The 24,759-nt window shown below is 44.0% G+C and overlaps 1 protein-coding gene across 2 annotated transcripts; it reads right to left on the bottom strand.

Annotated features, from left to right (window-relative positions):
- Positions 1 to 488: 488 nt before the first annotated feature.
- On the bottom strand, positions 489 to 23,011 carry LOC130290701 (RIB43A-like with coiled-coils protein 2). Of its 2 annotated transcripts, none has more exons than XM_056538689.1 (8): positions 22,931 to 23,011; positions 10,189 to 10,307; positions 10,026 to 10,107; positions 8,576 to 8,920; positions 6,063 to 6,181; positions 5,748 to 5,975; positions 2,439 to 2,605; positions 489 to 699 (listed from the first exon to the last, which is right to left on the bottom strand). In XM_056538689.1, the coding sequence occupies exons 1-8, from the start codon at positions 22,980 to 22,982 to the stop codon at positions 618 to 620; spliced, it is 1,194 nt and encodes a 397-aa protein (XP_056394664.1). In that variant the 5' UTR covers positions 22,983 to 23,011; the 3' UTR covers positions 489 to 617. The 2 variants fall into 2 exon arrangements, with proteins under 2 accessions (XP_056394664.1, XP_056394665.1); XM_056538690.1 differs by lacking the exon at positions 22,931 to 23,011 and adding an exon at positions 15,461 to 15,570.
- Positions 23,012 to 24,759: the final 1,748 nt, after the last annotated feature.

Raw genomic sequence — 24,759 nt, forward strand, 5'->3', positions numbered from 1 at the left:
GGAGTGACGAAATAGTGAAGGGGCCGAACTATTTTAGCAGTTTAGGGGAATGGCCAATGGGCTCAATACAGTATGTCCCATTGTGAGAATTTCAGACTTACGGTAGTTTTAAATATAGAAAATGACATTCATAAAAATTAACTAATAATAAAAAAAATTATAAAATCTTAAAACCATGTTCAAATAATGTTAAAATGTTTTATAATGTTATGTAATTTTATGACAATATATTAAGGTTCCAGTCGTACTGCAAGATAGATCTGGGTTGTACCAGATCTAGGTATCGACCCCTTCAAATCGCAGACTTTTTATATACACAGTATTTGGTTCTCAATTTCATCTGTATTTTTTACAAAAAACAGCCAGGGAAACATGCAAATCTTTTTGTCTATAGTTTTTCCTCTGTGTCTGTTCTACTCCTGCTAAAAATACAGAGCAAAATACTACGTGTGTGAACCCAGCCGAAGAGTCGACTTAATATGAATGCAAAAATAAGACTCTGTTTACATTGGGGACATCTTTATTGATATGTGATCATGGACTACCACCATAGAAAGGATCTTTCACTTATAGATCTCACCCCGATTCCTGGTCGGACCACTGAGGTCAGGAGTTGTTCAGCGGCTGGTAGTGTTGAACTGACTGTGGTAGTGAGCAGTCGGGTTGTTGGTGTAGATCACTTTTTCCAGGTACTCTAGACTAGAAAGTAATAAGAAACGACAATCAATAACATCAGTAACACACGTAATGATTTTTATGCTTTTTATTATGTGATTAAAATGTGCAGAGTAATTCATAGGTTCATTGTAATTCAGTATACGCAGAGCGCTGTGATGGAGAGGGGGGGGGGGGGAGGGGAAGTGGGCAGTCCCTAAATAGGTGACATCTAGTGGGGTTCCTTACAGGACAAGCAGCGTCTGCTCCTCAAATATCTGCAGTGATTTTATCAGGATGCAGCTACTGGAAGGGCTCAGGACACTGGTCCATATGCAATCCCAGTCATTTTGTACATGGTCCAAGGCAAGTGGTCGGTACTACCAAAAAACAGGTGCACGAGGAAAATGTAGGAACTTAATAAAGTACGAGTCCCAGCACTCAAATGAATCTTTCTTTTCTTCTTATTTATTGTATATTTGCAACATCACATAGAGTAAGACGCAGTACGCGTTACGGCATGAAAGTACATGGGCCACTGTCCTGCGCCCTTCCAGTAGTTCTGTTTGTCTCCAAAAACGACCTAATGTCCAAGGAAGGAACAGCGCTGGTTTGTGATGTTATACTACTAAAGAAGAATAACAGAAGGGTTTTTTCTCTACAAAAGTGCAACCACAAAAGATTACCGTATATACTCGAGTATAAGCTGACCCCAATATAAGCAGAGGCCCCTAATTTCACCCCAAAAACCCAGGAAAAGTTATTGACTCGACTATTAGCCTAGGGTGGGAAATACATCATCCCACCCCCCCTGTCATCATCCAGACCCCCGTCATTAACACCCTCATCATCATCACCCTGTCATCATGCCCCTCATCATCATCCTCCCCCTTCATAAATGGTCTTCAACCTGCGGACCTCCAGATGTTGCAAAACTACAACTCCCAGCATGTTGAAGACCACTGCGGCCTTTGTCATCATCCAGACCCCCCTTTAGTTTTCTACTCCCCTCCCCTCAATGGGAAGGAAGGGTGAGCTGGTCCGGGCCATCTATGCTGCAGGGACCGTCCAGTGGGGAGGGTTAGTCGTTCAGGGCTGTCCATCTTCACCGGGAGGCCCTCTTCTCCGCTCCGGGCCGGCCCCGGAATAGTGACATTGCCTTGACGACGACGCACCGGGACGTTCATGTGCAGGGACATCACAGACGTTTGCTGCTCACAGACGTCCCTGTGCGTCGTCGTCAAGGCAACGTCACTAGTCCAGGGCCGGCCCGGAGCGGAGGAGAGGGCCTCCCGGTGAAGATGGACAGCCCTGAACGACTAACCCTCCCCACCGGACAGTCCCTGCAGCATAGATGGCCTGGACCAACTCACCCTTCCTTCCCACGGAGGGGAGGTGAGTAAAAAACTAAAGGGGGGTCTGGATGATGACGAAGGCCGCAGTGGATTTCAACCTGCGGACCTCCAGATGTTTCAAAACTACAACTGCCAGCCATCGGCTGTCCGGGCATGCTGGGAGTTGTAGTTTTGCAACATCTGGAGGTCCGCAGGTTGAAGACCACTGAGAAGGGATTGACAGGCGGAGAGTTCACTCGAATATAAGCCAAGGGGGGGCGTTTTCAGCACGAAAAATCGTGCTGAAAAACTCGGCTTATACTCGAGTATATACGGTAGTACCATAACCAGCCATTGATACATTCACTGATGGCACTACCCTAGAGAAGCATACCTCTGCTTTTACCATCTGAATACAATGGCACATCCTAAACTGGAGGAGATACTCACTGTGCCTTCTGCTCTCGGCTCAGCTGCTGGTTGTACCCGTCCAGCCTCTTCCTTATTTCTTTGTTGTATTCCTGTTCTTGTTGTTCCAAGTTCATTGCGGCACGTGTAGCCAGGATTCTCTGCCTGTCCCACTCCATGTTCTGCCGCTTCTCCTCTTCCTTCAGTCTCTGAGAACATCAATAAGTAATAATTGTTTATTATAAATCCTGTAAAGAACCTCCTGCCTTGTATCCCTCCTATGGAAGATGCTTCCTCTTCATACACCTAGGACACAAAACAGTTCAGTATTTGTTTTGCTATGGTTCTTCGCTGTCCTAAGGTAAAAGCAAAGGGGTCAAAAATTTAAAAAAATAGGAGGCTGCTGCATCGGAATTTCCAAGCAGAATTTCTCTTTGCACCCCAGACAGCAAGTGCTCCTGACAGACATCACTGACCTTAAAGGGGTACTCTGCCCCTAGACATCTTATCTCCTATCCAAAGGATAGGGGATAAGATGTCTGATCACAGGGGACCCTCACGATCTCGGCTGCCGCACCCCAGACATCTGGTGCATGGAGTGAACTTTGCTCCGCGCCAGATGACTGGTGATGCGGGGCGGAGGCTTCTGACTCATGTCCCCTCAATGCAAGTCTATGGGAGGGGGTGTGACGGGTCATGCCCCCTCCTATAGACTTGCATTGAGGGGGGCGTGGCCGTGACGTCACGAGCCTCCGGCACTGCACCCGATGCCCTAAACGAATGCCGGGTGAAGCATGGAGATCCTGCAGCACCTAGTGTCATCTGCTGCACGGAGCGAACTTTGCTCCGTGCCAGATGATGGGCGATACAGGGGCCAGAGTATTGTGACTTCATGGCCCCGCCCCTCATGATGTCACATCCCGCCCCCTCAATGCAAGTCTAGGGGCAAAGTATCCCATTAATGGGGTATGTCAGATTTACCTCACAGTGCCTGATATTTTACTATACAAAATAGAGAAGCATGTTGTGTTGTTTTGTTAGTCATTTTAGGCAGAATCTGCAACTTAATTCCTATCGGAACCTCCAATGGAGATTTGAACCTGTGTTACTGCTAGTCAGGTGACATGAGAGAGTGTCCTCACCTTTTGTGACTTAATTTATTGCAAATTATCTGATTATTAGGAAGCCTTATGTAAGGGTAGAACATTACAGCTCCAAAATGTTATGCCTTTTGGATAAAGTATTGATGAAACAATGTAGAAGAATAGTTATGAGTCCCCTGTAGTCATGTGAGGAGCGCTCCTCCTGACTCTCATGGCAGTGACTGACACGCTGATGTGAATACGTGCATACACCATAGAGAGGGGGGACAAGGGAGCCCTCCCTTTATGGATATAGCAGACTGATAATCAAGAGTCTGCTCTATTTTTGGTCACTTCTACTATCCAAAAGGCAGTGCTATTATTCTTTAGTCCTAGGAGCACAGACCTTAAAGGGTTACTCCAACCTGAGACATCTTATTCCCTTTCCAAAGTATAGGGCATAAGATGTCTAGGGGTGGAGTACCCCTTTAAGCTGTAACATACAGATGTGGAATCCCTTAGAGCCCAATCACACTATGGAATTTCCACCTAGAGATATTCTGAGCTGAAATATGCCCAAGGTCTGGAATATTGCAGGCAATGCCCACTCTCTGACCCTTTTACAAGAGGTAAGTTTTGCCCGTGGATTTAAAAGTTAGCTGGAGGTTGTATTTCGGCAATAAATAAACGTTAGAGGATTGTAGAGCTGCTTCATTGGAAGATTAACTACAGTATATAGCAGGGGTACTCAACTATTTTTAGTGAGGGTCCGCTCATCCAGGTCCATCCCTGGTAAAGGTCTGAGATAAGCGCTAAGGCCTGGTTCACACCTAGTGGCTGCAATGCCAGGAAGGATATAGGTAAAATGACTGAACTCTGGAGGATGTAAATGTACTGTTTCCCGTATTTTCTGAATACTGCCACATACTGTACCCCTAAAAATACAGCTGCCTACTGTGCCCATGAAAATAATACCGCTGCCTACTGTGCCCATGAAAATAACACTGTCACAGACTCTCTAAAAAATACCCCTGCATACTGGACCCCTAAAAGTAATACTGCTGCATACTGTACCCCTGAATATACAGCTGCCTACTGTACCCCTGAAAATAATACTGCCACAGACAATAAAATTCTGCCCCAGAATGTAATACTGCCGCTCTGTACCCCTGAATATAATACTGCCTCACACTGTACCCCTAAATATATTACTGCCACACACTGTACCCCTAAATATATTACTGCCACACACTGTACCCCCTGAATATAATACTGCCACACACTGTACCCCCTGAAAATAATACTGCCACAGACAATAAAATTCTGCCCCAGAATGTAATACTGCCGCACTGTACCCCTGAATAAAATACTGCCTCACACTGTACCCCTAAATATATTACTGCCACACACTGTACCCCCTGAATACAATACTGCCATATACTATACCCCTGCATATTTTATTTTATTTTATTTATTTATATAGCGCCTACAGATTCCGCAGCGCTTACAATTATGGGGTACAAACAAAGACAAGTATCAGACATAATATTACACAATAACTATTCAAACAAGACGTGTGGGGATATGTTGGGGGATATGTTGGGGATATGTTCGGGGATATGTTCGGGGATATGTTGGGGGATATGTTGGGGGATATGTTGAGGCCAATTAGAGAATGTTATAGGCCTGTCTGAAGAGATGTGTTTTCAGGCCACGTTTGAAACTATGGATGTTGTTGTTGAGTCTGAGGGATTGAGGGAGAGGATTCCAGAGAACCGGTGCAGCACGAGTGAAGTCTTGGAGACGGGAGTGAGAAGTTCGGATTATAGAAGATGTTCGTGTGAGATCATTAGCAGATCGGAGACAACGTGTAGGATGGTAGACCGAGATGAGAGAGGAAATGTAGGGAGGTGCAGCATTGTGGAGAGCTTTGTGTGTGTATTCAGTCCGCGCGGCACGTTACGCTGCGCCGCGCTACTTCCCAAAAGCCACCGCTGTATAAAGCAGTGGTGGCAATAACGGTGGCCTGGCCAGAGCAGATTATGCAGAATCGCTAATCATGCAGCCTGCATCACAAGAGAAGCGGTGGGCGGGCAGGGACACAGCGTTTGGCTGCGGCTATTCATTTGTATCGGTGTCTAAAGACACCGATACAAATGAATGAGGGGAGATCCGGCAGGCGGTCTAGATGACTGGCGGCCGCGGTCCGGATCTGTACCATGGTCCGCCAGTTGAGTACCCCTGGTATATAGTATTTTGGACACACTACCTGATTCTCTTGGCATTGCTCCTTCTGTATGTCTAAGATGGCTTTCAGCTGCTCTGGGCTCATGCCCTTCCATCGATCTGGCACAACACGTTGTGGACCAAAGGCGCTGACTGCCACCGCAGGATTCTCTGTTAATATGTCTCCTGTCAGGTGGTTATAAATCTCTGCAAAATTATTATCTTCTTCTTGCTGTTTCTGCAGTCTCCTGCGCTCCACCACCTCCATGGCCTGTACCAAGAGAAGAGATTACGGTCATGGACAAACCACAAAACATCTATGCTGTCACTATCCATAAGGAGTATCCGGGGGAATTACCGAGGCTTGATTAAAATTAGTGGTGGCCATGTTCACTGCTCTGCGGCACTCTTCTTCCATCTTGCTCAGGTGTTGAGCTCTCTCATCCAGCTCCACTCTCTTTCTGTCGTATAAATTATCTGCAGCCGCAAGAAATAAAATCTGGTTGTGAAAATGTATATTCCAATATTTCATGCATTTTTTGAATGATCAGACTGTCATAAAAACTCTGCAGCGAATTAAAGGGGTACTCCATAGCTCAGCGTTTGGAACAAATTGTTCCGAACGCGGGAGCTTGTGATGTCATAGCCCCGCCCCCTCAATGCAAGTCTATGGAAGGGGGCGTGAGAGCCGTCACGCCCCCTCCCATAGACTTGCATTGAGGGGGCGGAGCTATGACGTCACTAGTTCCCGGCGCCGGCTCCAGCGTTCGGAACAGTTTGTTCAAAATGCTGAGCAGCGGAGTACCAATTTAAAGGGATTTTACTATAGTATAAATTTGTATAGAAAACATTTCTATAATATATTATGCCCCAGAAAAGAAAAACTATCTAATATTCACATTCATTAAAAAATTGTTAGCCTACAAAAGGGTCAGTTTTGAAAAATCTACATAAAATATAGAAAAATGTTATATAAAAAAAGTAGCAATTCCAAAATACACAGATGTTATCAAGAATTAGAGAAATGTGAGCTAATAGAGGGTATCCACCCATCAGGACACTTATGTACAGTGTAATGCTGACAGGCCTCCTATTTGGTCCTTTTTACTGCAGCCCCTAATAGGAATGCAAACATGGAAGACCTGGAGGTACAGGACACCATGCCAAGATACACCTTCCCTTCCTTATATATATCATATGTGCAAGGATAAAGCCCCTTTATGACCACTGTAAAAAATGGGGTATGGGGGATCACTAAGAGTCTTAAAGGAGTAGTCCGGCGCGCACTTTTCTCATTTCCCGTCCAGGCTGCAAAATAAAGGAAAACAAACTTTCTCTTACCTGCCAACGAGCCCCCGGAGCTCCGGTACACTCCGGTACAGGTGTTCGGTCCCCGGGCTGTTTGCTTCCTACTTCCTGTTAGCCCAGCACGTCACACGGAGCTTTAGCCTATCACCGGCCACAGCGATGTCCCGCCTCGGCTGGTGATAGGCTGAAGCTCCGTGTGACGTGCCGGGCTAACAGGAAGTAAGAAGAATACAGCCTTGGGACCGAACACCTGTACCAGAGCTCCGGGGGCCCGTTGGCAGGTAAGAGAAAGTTTTTTTTTTTTTTGCCGCCCGGATGGGATAAAATGAGAAAAGTTTGCGCTGGACTACTCCTTTAAAAGGACATCTGTAATGCAATATAACTTATTCCCTATCCGAAGGAGATAGATCCAGGGGGGTCTGAGCACTGGGGCCCCCTGTGATCTTCGGAAAGGGGGCATTTCGTCCCTGCATGACGTGGTGGCTGATATGCCCCCTCCATGTTCCCCATAGAGATACATGAAGCCCGTGTCTGCTGCGGCTTTCTGCTGGGGACGACACTGCACTTCCTGCAGACTGCTGCGGCCCCGTCAAGGAGATCACGGGGGGCCCCAGGGCTCGGACCCCCCGGTGATCTATAACTTATCCCCTATCTTTCAGATAGGGGATAAGTTATATTGCACTACAGAACCCCTTTAGGGTCTATTCACACGTACAGTATTCTGCGCAGATTTGATGCGCAGGATTTCAAGCTGTGTTCAGTTTACATTGAAATCTGCAGCAGAAAATCCTGCACATCAAATCTGCACAGAATACTATACGTGTGACTTTTTTTAATTTATTTTTTTAATCAACTGGTGCCAGAAAGTTAAACAGATTTGTTAATGACTTCTATTGAAAAAAAATCTTAATCCTTCCAGTACTTATTAGCTGCTGAATACTACAGAGGAATTATTTTCTTTTTCGAACACAGAGCTGTCTGCTGACATCTCTGTCCATTTTAAGAACTGTCCAGAGTAGGAGAAAATCCCCATAGCAAACATATGCTGCTCTGGACAGTTCCTAAAATGGACAGAGATGTCAGCAGAGAGCACTGTCCTCGTGATGTCAGCAGAGAGCTCTGTGTTCCAAAAAGAAAAGAGTTTCCTCTGTAGTATTAAGCAGCTAATAAGTACTGGAAGGATTAAGATTTTTTAATAGAAGTAATTTACAAATCTGTTTAACTTTCTGGCACCAGTTGATTTAAAAAAAAAAATAATAATTATAATAATTTCCACCAGAGTACCCCTTTAAGGTCTTCCCATTGTGGATAATGATGGGATATCACTAGGTCAATAAGAGTTGATTGGAACCCCTGCCAATCTTGACCAGCACTGTGACCTTTGTCACAGCTCAAGAGTGCTCCTGGGTTCCTGTCCTGAACTGCAGCTCAGCCCTATTCCCTTGAGTAGCAATGTACTGCCGGTCCCTGCATAGTGAGTGGTCAGGGCACTAAACAAGCACTGGATGACACAAATGTCAAAATAATTCAATAACGGGAACACCAATTCTTGTTGTGACCAACCTGCATACATTTGCTGTGTTTCTTTCCTCTTCCTTTCATCTATCTGCTCAGTCAGCCATTTTTTGGTCATATCTGTCTGCAGTTCTCTGCGCTTCTTCTCATTCAGATCTTCTCCAGCAAACATCTGCAAGGTGGCAGGTCCACACCTGGGGTCATGGTCGCTCACTCTGGCGGGCCTGTCCTTCTTTAGTGCGTCTGGATCATAAAGGTCATATTCTCTCCGGGTCTCAGGCTTCTGATGTTGTTGCCTGTAATTCTGGACGGCTCGGTCTAGATCGTGAGACATTTGCTGCTCTCTCTCTTCCAGCATCAGAGCAACTTTATCATATTGTTCTCTGTCTGCATCTGTGGGTTTATGAAGAGAAAGCAGTTAAAAGGATTGTCCTAACAACAGCGCCACTCTTGTCCATGGGTTGTGTCTGGTATTACAGCTCAGCCATATTCCCTCTAACTGAGCTGCAATACTTCACACAGCCTACAGACGAGAGTGGCACTGTTTCTGAACTATAAGCTGCCATATTTTCTCATACAAGACCAAGCAGTGGATGCAGAGGTCCATCACAATGACTTTTTTTTTTTTTTTTTTTTTTAAATGAACTGGTTGCCAGAAAGTTAAACAGATTTGTAAATTACTTCTATTAAAAAATCTTAATCCTTCTAGTACTTATTAGCTGCTGAATACTACATAGGAAATTATTTTCTTTTTGGAACACAGAGCTCTCTGCTGACATCTCTGTCCATTTTAGGAACTGTCCAGAGCAGCATATGTTTGCTATGGGGATTTTCTCCTACTCTGGACAGTTCTTAAAATGGACAGAGATGTCCGCAGAGAGCACTGTGGTCATGATGTCAGCAGAGAGCTCTGTGTTCCAAAAAGAAAATAAATCTCCTCTGTAGTATTCAGCAGCTAATAAGTACTGGAAGGATTAAGATTTTTTTTTCAATAGAAGTTATTTACAAATATGTTTAACTTTCTGGCACCAGTTGATTAAAAAATGAAAATAAATAAATAAATAAAAATTTCCACCGGAGTACCCCTTTAAGACTGAGTAGTGAGTGCTGAAGTATATTTTTGGTTATATATCATTTTATTTTATTTTTTTATTTTTTTTTTAAATGCTCTATATTAAAAATTCAAAACACCCCCTTTTCCCATATTTAAAACAAAAAAATTATCTATGCTTTTATTATTGCCTCAGGCAGAAATGTCAAAAAGATTAAAATATAAAGTGTGATATTACCACAATGCTACAATACATGCTCGCTTCTCCTGCATATAGATTAAAATAGCCGTAGAGAACAAATATAAGTATTACAAATGAGTCTCATTGTCGGTGCGCTGAGCCCACCCCAGTGTCAGGGTGAAGGTCATTGCAGGACTAGGTAGCCGAGCCCCCTGATGCGGCGGGTCCTGTATCGCTCCTATAGCTTTAGGCTCAGTGATATTTACCAAATGCCTCCTCCCGAGCCTTCTCCGTTCTCTCCATCATCCTCCTTTCTTCCACTTGCTTCTCCAGTACGGCCACATCCACCTACACAAGGAGGACATTGTTATAAAATGGCGCACAGTGACCGGAGGACTAGCCAGGAGCCGCCGTACATTCCACACTCACCCCAATTGTCCGAGCCTTGGCATTGAAGATTTGGCTCTGTCTTTGTTGCTCTCTGTTTCTTCGCCTTTCAATAGCAGCGACTTCTTTGGGATCTATGGGGAGGTCCAGCTTATACATGGCTGCAGAAAACATTACAGCAGTTATAAGAGATGACATAACATAATAATATAAGATATGTTACACCTTATTATGGCTTAGTCTAGCCGGCAGTGTTTTTACGGAGGTGCTAGAATAAGGCAGCGCGGCTCGCCAGTGCAGGGATCATGGGAGCTCAGCGTCCGTATTATATCTGGGCTCCTGTTATAACTACCACGAGTACAGGGTGCGCCATTTATATGGATCCACCTAATAAAATGGGAATGGTTGGTGATATTAACTTCCTATTTGTGGCCCATTAGTATATGTGAGGGGGGAAACTTTTCAAGATGAGTGGGGACCATGGCGGCCATTTTGAAGTCGGCCATTTTGGATCCAACTTTTGTTTTTTCAATAGGAAGAGGGTCATGTGACACATCAAACTTATTGGGAATTTCACAAGAAAAACAATGATGTGCTTGGTTTTAACATAACTTTATTCTTTCATGAGTTATTTACAAGTTTCTGACCACTTATAAAATGTGTTCAATGTGCTGCCCATTGTGTTGGATTGTCAATGCAACCCTCTTCTCTATATACTGCTATATACTACTATATACACCGCAGGAGAAATGCTAGCACAGGCTTCCAGTATCTGTATACACTGCTATATACACCACAGGAGAAATGCCAGCACAGGCTTCCAGTATCCATATACACTGCTATATACTACTATATACACCGCAGGAGAAATGCTAGCACAGGCTTCCAGTATCCGTATATACTGCTATATACTACTATATACACCACAGGAGAAATGCTAGCACAGGCTTCCAGTATCCGTATACACTGCTATATACTACTATATACACCACAGGAGAAATGCTAGCACAGGCTTCCAGTATCCATATACACTGCTATATACTACTATATACACTGCAGGAGAAATGCTAGCACAGGCTTCCAGTATCCGTATATACTGCTATATACTACTATATACACCACAGGAGAAATGCTAGCACAGGCTTCCAGTATCCGTATACACTGCTATATACTACTATATACACCACAGGAGAAATGCTAGCACAGGCTTCCAGTATCCATATACACTGCTATATACTACTATATACACCGAAGGAGAAATGCTAGCACAGGCTTCCAGTATCTGTATACACTGCTATATACTACTATATACACCGCAGGAGAAATGGTAGCACAGGCTTCCAGTATCCATATACACTGCTATATACTACTATATACACTGCAGGAGAAATGCTAGCACAGGCTTCCAGTATCTGTATACACTGCTATATACTACTATATACACCGCAGGAGAAATGGTAGCACAGGCTTCCAGTATCCGTATACACTGCTATATACTACTATATACACCACAGGAGAAATGCTAGCACAGGCTTCAAGTATCTGTATATACTTCTATATACTACTATATACACCGCAGGAGAAATGCTAGCACAGGCTTCCAGTATCCGTATACACTGCTATATACTACTATATACAACGCAGGAGAAATGCTAGCACAGGCTTCCAGTATCCGTATACACTGCTATATACTACTATATACACTGCAGGAGAAATGCTAGCACAGGCTTCCAGTATCCGTATACACTGCTATATACTACTATATACACCGCAGGAGAAATGCTAGCACAGGCTTCCAGTATCCATAGTTTCAGGGGCTGCAGAATGGGCAAAACAAAAATGTGAACAGGACCCTCAGTTTACGCAGAAGATTTTGTTCAGTGATGAGGAAACTTTTATGTGAATGGTGAAGTTAACAAAACCAGCGCTATTGGTCTGACACTAACCCACATTGGATAGATCCCTCCAAGACTGTTGGAACACAACAATTGATGGTAGGGTGTGGTATATGGGGTACAAAGATAGTGGGGCCATTCTTCATCAATGGAAACCTCAAGGCCACTGGATATATGCAAAATTACTACATGATGATGCGTTTCCCTCTTTATGCACTGAAGCTGGAACGTTCCCTGAGTTTTTCCAGCAAGATGGTGATCACCACATTATGGGTGTCAGGTCCGAGCATTCCTAGATGAACAGTTTCCTGGAAAGTGGATTGGTCGTCCTGGGCCAGTTTAATGGCCCCCAAGGTCTCCCGATCTGACCCCCTTAGACTTTTATCTTTGGGGTCATCTGAAGGCAATTGTCTATGCTGTGAAGATACGAGATGTGCAGCACCTGAAACTACGGATACTGGAAGCCTGTGCTAGCATTTCTCCTGCGGTGTATATAGTAGTATATAGCAGTGTATACGGATACTGGAAGCCTGTGCTAGCATTTCTCCTGCGGTGTATATAGTAGTATATAGTAGTATATACGGATACTGGAAGCCTGTGCTAGCATTTCTCCTACAGTGTATATAGTAGTATATAGCAGTGTATACGGATACTGGAAGCCTGTGCTAGCATTTCTCCTGTGGTGTATTTAGTAGTATATAGCAGGTTATACAGATACTGGAAGCCTGTGCTAGCATTTCTCCTGCGGTGTATATAGTAGTATATAGTAGTATATACGGATACTGGAAGCCTGTGCTAGCATTTCTCCTGCGGTGTATATAGTAGTATATAGCAGTGTATACGGATACTGGAAGCCTGTGCTAGCATTTCTCCTGTGGTGTATATAGTAGTATATAGCAGTGTATACAGATACTGGAAGCCTGTGCTAGCATTTCTCCTGTGGTGTATATAGTAGTATATAGCAGTGTATATGGATACTGGAAGCCTGTGCTAGCATTTCTCCTGCGGTGTATATAGTAGTATATAGCAGTATATACGGATACTGGAAGCCTGTGCTAGCATTTCTCCTGCGGTGTATATAGTAGTTTATAGCAGTGTATACGGATACTGGAAGCCTGTGCGAGCATTTCTCATGCGGTGTATATAGTAGTATATACGGATACTGGAAGCCTGTGCTAGCATTTCTCCTGTGGTGTATATAGTAGTATATAGCAGTGTATACGGATACTGGAAGCCTGTGCGAGCATTTCTCCTGCGGTGTATATAGTAGTATATAGCAGTATATAGAGAAGAGGGTTGCATTGACAATCCAACACAATGGGCAGCACATTGAACACATTTTATAAGTGGTCATAAACTTGTAAATAACTCATGAAAGAATAAAGTTACGTTAAAACCAAGCACATCATTGTTTTTCTTGTGAAATTCCCAATAAGTTTGATGTGTCACATGACCCTCTTCCTATTGGAAAAACAAAAGTTGGATTCAAAATGGCCGACTTCAAAATGGCCGCCATGGTCACCACCCATCTTGAAAAGTTTCCCCCCTGACATATACTAATGTGTCACAAACAGGAAGGTAATATCACCAACCATTCCCATTTTATTAAGGTGGATCCATTTAAATGGCCCACCCTGTAGATAGAACTCCGCTAGGGGTCGTTTAACCCATCACATGCTGTGGTCAAATTATGACTGCAGCATATGAAGAATGCCACTTACCTACGGCATTGGCCCCGACTCCTGCGATCCTTTTCCTATATTTCCATGGCAGCCGGGGGTCTTGTGAAGGCCCCCCAGGCTTGCCATGGATGTTTGTGTACGCGGCCCTGATGTGCATTATGCTGAATACACTGCAATAGAGAACTAGTGAAGTAAAATAAAATGTGTACATAAAATAAAATGTAATAGAAAAAATGGTAGTAGCACGAAAAAGGACAATTGTCCTGCAAAAAACAAGCCCTCATATGGCATTGTCAATGGAAAAATAAAAAAACAGTAAAAAAATTGTTACGGCACTTGGAAGGCGACAATATAAAAACTTTAAAAAACTTGGTTGGGCATTAAATGAGATCTTCAGTATTAGAAAACGTATCCCCCATCCAAACTATAGGGGATAAGTTTCAGATCGCTGGGGGTCCGACTGCTGGGACCCCGCGATCTCCCGTACGGGGCCCCAGCTCTCCGGCCAGTTAGCACATGTCGACCACTGCACGAAGCGGCGGCCGACACCCCCCCCCCCCCCTCAATACAATTCTGTGGGAGAGCCGGAGCGCTGCCTTTGGCAATCTCCAGCTTTGCCATAGCGCTGTATTGAGGGGGCGTGTTGGCCGCCACTTCGTGCTGTGGTCGACACGCGCGGTAAGTGGCCCGAGAGCCGGCGCCCCCTACGAGAAATTGCGGGGGTGCTAGCGGTCAGACCCCCAGTGATCTGAAACTTATTTCAATAATGGACTACTCCTTTAAGCTTAAAAGGCATGCCAGGGGAAGGGGTTAAACAATGTGTAACCACAAGCCTCAGCAAACCTACCCCACACCTGATGAGGAACTACAAGTCTCAGCATGTCTACCCCACACCTAATGAGGAACTACAAGTCTCAGCATGTCTACCCCACACCTGATGCGGAACTACAAGCCTCAGCACAGCAAACCTACCCCACACCTGATGAGGAACTACAAGCCTAAGCATACCTATTCCACACCTGATGAGGAACTACAAGCCTCAGCAAACCTACTCCACACCTGATGAGGAACTACAAGCCTCAGCAAACCTACTCCACACCTGAGGAGGAACTACAAGCCTCAGCAAACCTACTCCACACCTGAGGAGGAACTACAAGCCTCAGCATACCTACTCCACACCTGATGAGGAACTACAAGCCTCAGCATACCTACCCCACACCTCAGGAGGAACTACAAGTCTCAGCAAATCTATTCCACACCTGATGAGGAACTACAAGCCTCAGCATACCTACTCCACACCTGATGAGGAACTACAAGCCTCAGCATACCTACTCCACACCTGAGGAGGAACTACAAGCCTCAGCATGCCTATTCCACACCTGATGAGGAACTACAAGCCTCAGCAAACCTACTCCACACCTGATGAGGAACTACAAGTCTCAGCAAACCTACCCCACACCTGAGGAACTACAAGCCTCAGCATGTCTACCCCACTTTTAATATATCACCCTCAGCTCCATCATTCCCTATGTGTAAGTCAGTGTTTCCCAACCAAGGTGCCTCCAGCTGTTGCAAAACTACAACTCCCAGCATGCCCGGACAGCCAAAGGCTGTCCGGGCATGCTGGGAGTTGTAGTTTTGCAACAGCTGGAGGCACCCTAGTTGGGAAACACTGGTTTCAGTAAAGGAAATCTCCTGTATTCATTTATACTACGGATCTATGGAGCCGGCACAGACCTGCAAGTCCTGGAGAGTCCTCAGCACCAACACTCGCTGCTATAGCAACGGACCGTACCACTATTATCCGCTACCAGCGAATACACGAAAGAAAGAGGGGTGAACTTGTTACTTTGTTATTTCTAAACAGATTAATTTAAATTTTAAATACTCTAGTGCCCATCTCATACAATGTTTCTATAGTAGAAATCTTTCAACATACTATACACATTACTATCTCAACGCTTTAAAAAAAATACCTTTATTAGGTATGAAACAGCCCTGCGCCCCCTCCTGCTGGTGAGCAATGGGAAATCCCCAGAAAGTCACGTGATGAGAACTGAGCGCCATAGCGAAACAAAACATGGATAGTCGGGGCAGACCATTCTGTAGAGGGGTGTAAAATGAATCCAACTTTATTGTAAAACAAAATATTATCAGGTGTTACGCGGCAATGTGGCATCTACCTCAAATGGATATAGGTCTAACAGGACGTAACAAATGGCAGGGATTTATGACAGAAATGGCGGTAAAAACCGCCTCGGGGCCAATCAGAATTGGGAGGGGTTACCACATTAAAGGGGTACTTTAAAATTTACTTTAAAATTTATCTTCACTATGTAAACATTTTTAAGTCCTTAATTTAAATTTTTTTACCTACAGATCCATATAAGGAGTCGTTTTATGCGTGACAAAATCTATGATGAAACCCTATTTTTGAGGTAAAATTGGAAGAAAAACTAAATTTTGCAACTCTAGGGGGGGGGGTTCGTTTCTACGCAGTGCTATATGTTAAAGCTTACACAATGGCCCTGATTTATTATTGTAAATCCGACCTGTTTTGTGGGGGTTGTGCGCCAAAAAGTGTGTCATTACGCCACACATTGTGTCTGCACCAGAATTTGCGCCATAATTCCAAAATCCCGATCAACTCTCCATTTTACTTATTTGCCGCCGGGAAAAGGGGTTGTGTTCCTGACATTCTCAAAAAATCCCAACATATTTGCTAAGGTTTACACATAAAATGTGGTGGATTTTAAAGGGGTTCTCCACCATAAGGTGATTTTAGTACGTACCTGGCAGACAGTAATGGACATGATTAGGAAGGATCTGCGCTTGTCTTGGGGCTAAATGGCTATGTTGTGAGATTACCATAACACTGTGGCTAGATTTTTTGCGAACTTGTATTTCCTGTTTGATTTTTCTTTTTTTGACTACAAATCCCACAATTCAATTTTCCTCCTTCCCACACATCAGCCACCCCACCCATTGAAACATTAATGAGCTGCAGACCTGTGGTTTTCAATCAGGGTGCCTCCAGCTGTTGCATTAGTTGCACATTGATCCCTCCACCCATTGAAGCAGACAGGCTCCCTGTCATCAGCTGACTAGTGATGTCAGGTCTCGGCCACATTGCAAGCTGGGAAAAATCTGAGACAACAGTCATTTTGTATGCTGGTAAAAATAAATAGTGGGGTGAAAATCACAGAAGAATTGTGAGAAAACCGTCACACACACACACAGGTACAGACACTATATTATGAACTACACTAACTTTACAGCCACTGTAGCATAGTCAAATAAAAAAATTCCCCGAATACCCCTTTCTGTTCTGCGGGACGTAACTGTTCCTAGGGTCAGAGTCCCCCCGTTGACTGCGGACCCTATCTCTTCTGTGAATAGCCTGATCAGTATCAGTTGATTTAGCTACAGAAAATATATATATAGGGGGAGATTTATCAAATCCTGTCCAGAGGAAAAGTTTCTGAGTTGCCAATAGCAACCAATCAGATCGCTTCTTTCATTTTTTAGAGGCCTTTTCAAAAATGAAAGAATCGGATTGGTTGCTATGAGCAACTCAGCAACTTTTCCTCTGAACAGGATTTGATACATCTCCCTAAAGGTTTTTCAGATGGTTACTATACTGGTGGTTTGACCCTTTATACTGGATTTTAATTTGTTGTGAGATAAATATATATATATATATATATATATATATATATATATATATATATATATACCGTATTTATCGGGGTATACCACGCACCGGCCTATAACACGCACCCTCATTTTACCACGGATATTTGGGTAAAAAAAGTTTTTTACCCAAATATCCATGAAAAAATGAGGGTGCGTGTGTGCGCGTGTATACCCCGATATACCCCCAGGAAAGGCAGAGGGAGAGAGGGCGTCGCTGCCCGCTTCTCTCCCCCTTCCTTTCCTGGGGTCTAGAGCGCTGCTGTCGGCCCTTCTCACCCCCTGGTTATCGGCGCCGCTGCCCGTTCTGTCCCCCTGACTATCGGTGCCGGCGCCGATAGCCAGGGGGAGAGAAGCGGCGCCGACAGCCAGGGGGAGAGAAGGGGCAGCGGCACCCATTGCCGGCGCCGCTGCCCCGTTGCCTCCCCCCATCCCCGGTGGCATAATTACCTGAGTCCGGTCCGCGCTGCTCCAGGCCTCCGTCGTGCGTCCCCAGCGTTGTTGCTATGCACGGCGCGGCGCTCTGACGTCATGCGCCGCGGCGTTCAGCGCATAGCAATGACGCCGGGGACGCACGACGGAGGCCTGGAGCAGCGCCTCAGGTAATTATGCCACCGGGGATGGGGGGAGGCAACGGGGCAGCGGCGCCGGCAATGGGTGCCGCTGCCCCTTCTCTCCCCCTGGCTGTTGGCGCCGCTTCTCTCCCCCTGGATATCGGCGCCGGCACCGATAGTCAGGGGAACAGAACAGGCAGCGGCGCCGATAACCAGGGGGTGAAAAGGGCCGACAGCAGCGCTCTAGACCCCAGGAAAGGCAGGGGGAGAGAAGCGGGCAGCGACGGCCTCTCTCCCCCTGCCTTTCCTGGGGGTGTATCGGCGTATAACACGCACACAGACTTTAGGCTAAAAATTTTAGCCTAAAAAGTGCGTGTTATACGCCGATAAATACGGTATTCTCTTTGGCATTATTTGATATATATATATATATATATATATATATATATACAGTACAGACCAAAAGTTTGGACACACCTTCTTTATTTTCTTTATTTTCATGACTATGAAAATTGTAGATTCACACTGAAGGCATCAAAACTATGAATTAACACACGTGGAATTATATACATAACAAAAAAGTGTGAAAATCTGTCATATTTAGGTTCTAGCCACCTTTTGCTTTGATTACTGCTTTGCACACTCTTGGCATTCTCTTGATGAGCTGTAGTCACCTGAAATGGTCTTCCAACAGTCTTGAAGGAGTTCCCAGAGATGCTTAGCACTTGTTGGCCCTTTTTTCCTTCACTCTGCGGTCCAGCTCACCCCAAACCATCTCGAATGGGTTCAGGTCCGGTGACAGTGGAGGCCTTCTTGGTCAAATAGCCCTTATACAGCCTGGAGGTGTGTTTGGGGTCATTGTCCTGGTGAAAAATAAATGATGGTCCAGCTAAACGCAAACCGGATGGAATAGCAGCCGCTGCAAGATGCTGTGGTAGCCATGCTGGTTCAGTATGCCTTCAATTTTGAATAAATCCCCAACAGTGTCACCAGCAAAGCACCCCCCACACCATCACACCTCCTCCTCCACACCATCACACCTGTGAAGTGAAAACCATTTCAGGTGACTACCTCTTGAAGCTCAACAAGAGAATGCCAAGAGTGTGCAAAGCAGTAATCAAAGCAAAAGGTGGCTACTTTGAAGAACCTAGAATATATTTTCAGTTGTTTCACACTTTTTTGTTATGTATATAATTCCACATGTGTTAAAGGGGTACTCCGGTGAAAACCTTTTCTCTTTTAAATCAACTGGTGGCAGAAAGTTAAACATATTTGTAAATTACTTCTATTAAAAAATCTTAATCCTTCCTGTACTTATTAGCTGCTGAATACTACAGAGGAAATTCTTTTCTTTTTGGAATGCTCTCTGATGACATCACGAGCACAATTCTCTCTGCTGACGTTATTATAATAATAATAACACTTTATTTATTGTTGTCCTTAGTGGGATTTGCACCCAAGTCCCCAGCACTGCAAGGCAGCAGTGCTAACCACTGAGCCACCACGCTACCCTTAGCATACATCTGCTATGCATGGTTGCTAAAATGGACAGAGATGTCAGCAGAGAGCACTGTGCTTGTGATGTCATCAGTGTTCCAAAAAGAAAGGAATTTCCTCTGTAGCATTCAGCAGCTAATAAGTACTGGAAGGATTAAGATTTTTTAATAGAAGTAATTTACAAATATGTTTAACTTTCTGCCACCAGTTGATTTAAAAGAAAAAAGGTTTTCACCGGAGTACCCCTTTAATTCATAGTTTTGATGCCTTCAGTGTGAATCTACAATATTCATAGTCATGAAAATAAAGAAAACTCTGAATGAGAAGGTGTCCAAACTTTTGGTCTGTACTGTATGTTTGCTGTGTGGGCATGCTGGAATTTGTAGTTTTGCAACAGCTGGAGGTCTACAGTTTAGAGACCACTGCACAGTGATCTCTATACTGCCCTCTAGATCTTGCAAAACTACAACTCCTAGCATGCCCACACAGCTGTTTGCTGTCTGGGCATGCTGGGAGTTGTAGTTTTGCAACATCTGGAGGTCCACAGTTTGGAGATCACTGTTCAGTGGTCTCTAAATTGTAGACCTCCAGCTGTTGCAAAACTACAAATTCCAGCATGCCCACACAGAAAACAGCTGTCTCGGCATGCTGGGAGTTGTAGTTGCGTACCTCCAGCTGTTGCATAACTACATCTCCCAGCATGCCCTTCTGTGATCAGTACATGCTGGGAATTGTAGTTTTGCAACAACTGGAGGCACACTGGTTGGAAAATACTGAGTTAGGTAACAGAACTTAACTGAAGGTTTTCCAACCAGTGTGCCTCCAGCTGTTGCAAAACTACAACTCCCAACATGTACTGACAGACCGTGCATGCTGGGAGTTGTAGTTTTGCAACAGCTGGAGGCTCACTGGTTGGAAAATACTGAGTTAGGCAACAGAACCCAACTGAAGGTTTTCCAACCAGTGTGCCTCCAGCTGTTGCAAAACTACAACTCCCAGCATGCACGGTCTGTCAGTACAGGCTGGGAGTTGTAGTTTTGAAACAGCTGGAGGTTTGCCCCCCCCCCATGTGAACGTACAGGGTACATTCACACGGGCGGGTTTACAGCAAGTTTCCTGCTTCAAGTATGAGCTGCAGCAAATTTTTTGCCGCAGCTCAAATTCCTAGCGGGAAACTCACCGTAACCCGCCAGTGTGAATGTACCCTAAAAACACTACACTACACTAACACCTAATAAAGAGTAAAACACTACATATACACCCCCTTACACTGCCCCCCCCCCCCCCCCCAATAAAAATGAAAAACATATTGTACGGCAGTGTTTCCAAAACTGAGCCTCCAGCTGTTGCAAACAAACAACTCCCTGCATTTCCGGACAGCCACTGACTGTCCAGGCATGCTGGGAGTTTAGCAACAGCTGGAGGCACCCTGTTTGGGAATCACTGGCATAGAATACCCCTATGTAATCCCTAATTTAGTCCTCAAATGCGCATGGCGCTCTCTCACTTCGGAGCCCTGTCGTATTTCAAGGAAACAGTTTAGGGCCACATTTGGGGTATCACCGTACTCAGGAGAAATTGCACTACTAATTTTGGGGGCTTTTTCTCCTTTTACCCCTTATGAAAAGGAAAAGTTGGGGTCTACACCAGCCTGTTAGTGTAAAAAAAAATTTTTTTACACTAACATGCTGGTGTTGCCCTTTACTTTTTATTTTCACAAGAGGCAAATGCAAAAAAAGACCCCCAAAATTTGTAACGCAATTTCTCCTGAGTACGGAAATACCTCATATGTGGGCGTAAAATGCTCTGCGGGCGCACAACAAGGCTCAGGAGTGAGAGCGCACTATGTACATTTGAGGCCGAAATTGTTATTTGCACAGGGGTGGCTGATTTTACAGCGGTTCTGCCATAAACGCAAAAAAAAAAAAATACCCACATGTGACCTCATTTTGTAAACTACACCCCTCACGTAATGTAATAAGGGGTATAGTGAGCATTTACGCCCCACAGGGGTCTGGCAGATTTTTGGAACAGTGATCCGTGAAAATGAAAAATTTAATTTTTTTGTTTGCACAGCCCACTGTTCCAAAGATCCTACGCCAGTAGGGTGTAAATGCTCACTGTACCCCTTATTACGTTCCGTGAGGGGTGTAGTTTCCAAAATGGGGTCACATGTGGGGGGGTCCACTGTTCTGGCACCACGGGGGGCTTTGTAAATGCACATGGCCCCCGACTTCCATTCCAAACAAATGATCTCTCTAAAAGCTCAATGGTGCTCCTTCTCTTCTGAGCATTGTAGTTCGCTCACAGTGCACTTGACGTCCAAATATGGGGTATTTCCATACTCAGAAGAAATGGGGTTACAAATTTTGGGGGGCATTTTCTCCTATTACCCTTTTTTTTTCATTTACACATCCGACTTTAACAAAAAGTTGTCAAACACCTGTGGGGTGTTAAGGCTCACCGTACCCCTTGTTACGTTCCTTGAGGGGTGTCGTTTCCATAATAGTGTGCGATGTGTTTTTTTTTGCTGTCCTGGCACCATAGGGGCTTCCTAAATAGGACATGCCCCCCAAAAACCATTTCAGAAAAACTCACTCTCCTAAATCCCATTGTTGCTCCTTCGCTTCTGAGCCCTCTACTGCGCCCGCCGAACACTTGACATACACATATGAGGTATTTTCTTACTCGAGAGAAATATAAAGGATTTTTTTTCCTTTTACCCCTTGTAAAAATTCAAAAACTGGGTCTACAAGAACATGCGAGTGTAAAAAATTAAGATTTAGAATTTTCTCCTTCACTTTGCTGCTATTCCTGTGAAACACCTAAAGGGTTAACACACTTACTGAATGTCATTTTGAATACTTTGAGGGGTGCAGTTTTTATAATGGGGTCATTTATGGGGTATTTCTAACCAGAAGACCCTTCAAATCCACTTCAAATCTGAACTGGTCCCTGAAAAATTCTGATTTTGAAAATTTTGCAAAAAATTGTAAAATTGCTGCGGAACTTTGAAGCCCTCTGGTGTCTTCCAAAAGTAAAAACTCATCAATTTTATGATGCAAACATAAAGTAGACATATTGTATATGTGAATCAATATATAATTTATTTGGAATATCCATATTCCTTATAAGCAGAGAGCTTAAAAGTTCGAAAAATGCTAAATTTTCACATTTTTCATGAAATTTTTGCAAGTATCGACGAAAATTTACCACTAACATAAAGTAGAATATGTCACGAAAAAACTATCTCGGAATCAAATTTATAAGTAAAAGCATCCCAGAGTTATTAATGCTTAAAGTGACAGTGGTCAGATTTGCAAAAAATGCTCCCGTCCTTAGGGTCATAATGGGCTCCGTCCCCAAGGGGTTAATAGAGTGATTCAATGAGTATGATCAGATCTAGTACATTAAAGATACTGAGATTATATTGTAAGTATTTCTGTTGCTTTTTCTAACATGCCGGTGTAGTGCGGTAGAATGTGATAGATATTGCTCAGCCTCCCTGGGTTCATGTTCACTTGTTACAGGCATCTATGGTTCCCAGGATGATGGACCATATGATCATTTTCAGGTCATGTGGTCTGTCACGTGATCTACCATGTGATCTGCTCTGTTAAGATCAGGTGATGGTTTAGTCCTGCACATGTGCAGTAACATTATATACAAACAGGCAGCGCCATCTTCAGTACAGAGGGGTGAGTGTCCTCTTGTATTATGACTGATGTTTATTGCTGTAATTTATAATTCATTATTGATAATTGATATGGAGATACAGTTTAAGCCTTATATGTTTTATTGATATATAAACACTAGCTATGCATTTTATAATGTACTGTATGCACTGATATATGAGCACTTGATTTGCACTTTTTCAGATTTTATGACACAATTGTGTACTTATTTGGCAATATCATTTAATTATTATTAATCACATGACTGGGTATGAACCCCCCTCCCCCTTGTGTATCACTATGCTTGAAAAAGACTCCATGGAGGAGCTAAAACTTTGCTATTTGTATTTTGTCATAAGAGAATAAAGTATTCACTTGTTTGCCATATTGGAGTGCTGCACCATTGCTGGGGATATCTATCTATCTCATATCTATCTATCTCATATCTATCTATCTCATATCTATCTATCTCATATCTATCTATCTATCTCATATCTATCTATCTATCTCATATCTATCTATCTATCTCATATCTATCTATCTATCTCATATCTATCTATCTATCTCATATCTATCTATCTATCTCATATCTATCTATCTATCTCATATCTATCTATCTATCTCATATCTATCTATCTATCTCATATCTATCTATCTATCTCATATCTATCTATCTATCTCATATCTATCTATCTATCTCATATCTATCTATCTATCTCATATCTATCTATCTATCTCATATCTATCTATCTATCTCATATCTATCTATCTATCTCATATCTATCTATCTATCTCATATCTATCTATCTATCTATCTCATATCTATCTATCTATCTATCTCATATCTATCTATCTATCTATCTCATATCTATCTATCTCATATCTTATATCTATCTATCTCATATCTTATATCTATCTATCTCATATCTTATATCTATCTATCTCATATCTTATATCTATCTATCTCATATCTTTATCTCATATCTCTCTCTCATATCTATATCTCTCATATCTCTAGCTCTCTTATATCTCATATCTATATCTCTCATAATTCATATCTCTCTTTTCATATCTCTCATATCTCTCTCTCATCTCTCTCTATCGCTCTCTCTCATATCTCTCTCTCTCTCGGTCTCTCGCGCTCTCGCTCTCTCGCTCTCTCGCGCTCTCGCTCTCTCGCGCTCTCGCGCTCTCGCGCTCTCGCGCTCTCGCGCTCTCGCGCTCTCGCGCTCTCGCGCTCTCGCGCTCTCGCGCTCTCGCTCTCTCGCGCTCTCGCTCTCTCGCGCTCTCGCGCTCTCGCGCTCTCGCGCTCGCGCGCTCGCGCGCTCGCTCTCTCTCTCGCTCGCTCTCTCGCTCGCTCTCTCGCTCGCTCGCTCTCTCTCTCGCTCGCTCTCTCGCTCTCGCTCGCTCTCTCTCTCTCTCTCGCTCTCTCGCTCTCTCTCGCTCTCTCGCTCTCTCGCTCGCTCTCGCTCTCTCGCTCGCTCTCGCTCTCTCTCTCTCTCTCTCATATCGCTCTCTCTCTCTCTCTCGCTCTCTCTCTCTCATATCGCTCTCTCTCTCTCGCTCTCTCTCTCTCATATCGCTCTCTCTCTCTCGCTCTCTCTCTCTCATATCGCTC

This window comes from Hyla sarda, chromosome 9 (assembly GCF_029499605.1).
Source record: "Hyla sarda isolate aHylSar1 chromosome 9, aHylSar1.hap1, whole genome shotgun sequence".
Classification (NCBI taxonomy): Eukaryota; Metazoa; Chordata; class Amphibia; order Anura; family Hylidae; genus Hyla; species Hyla sarda.

Coding starts and splice junctions, on each gene's coding strand:
- LOC130290701 (XM_056538689.1), bottom strand. CDS start 22,982: ATGAACCCAGGGAGGCTGAGCAATATCTATCACATTCTACCGCACTAC. Junction 8,921..10,025: donor GGCTCGGGAGGAGGCATTTG/GTAAATATCACT, acceptor ATAAACCCACAG/ATGCAGACAGAGAACAATAT. Junction 2,606..5,747: donor AGCAATGCCAAGAGAATCAG/GTAGTGTGTCCA, acceptor TGATGTTCTCAG/AGACTGAAGGAAGAGGAGAA.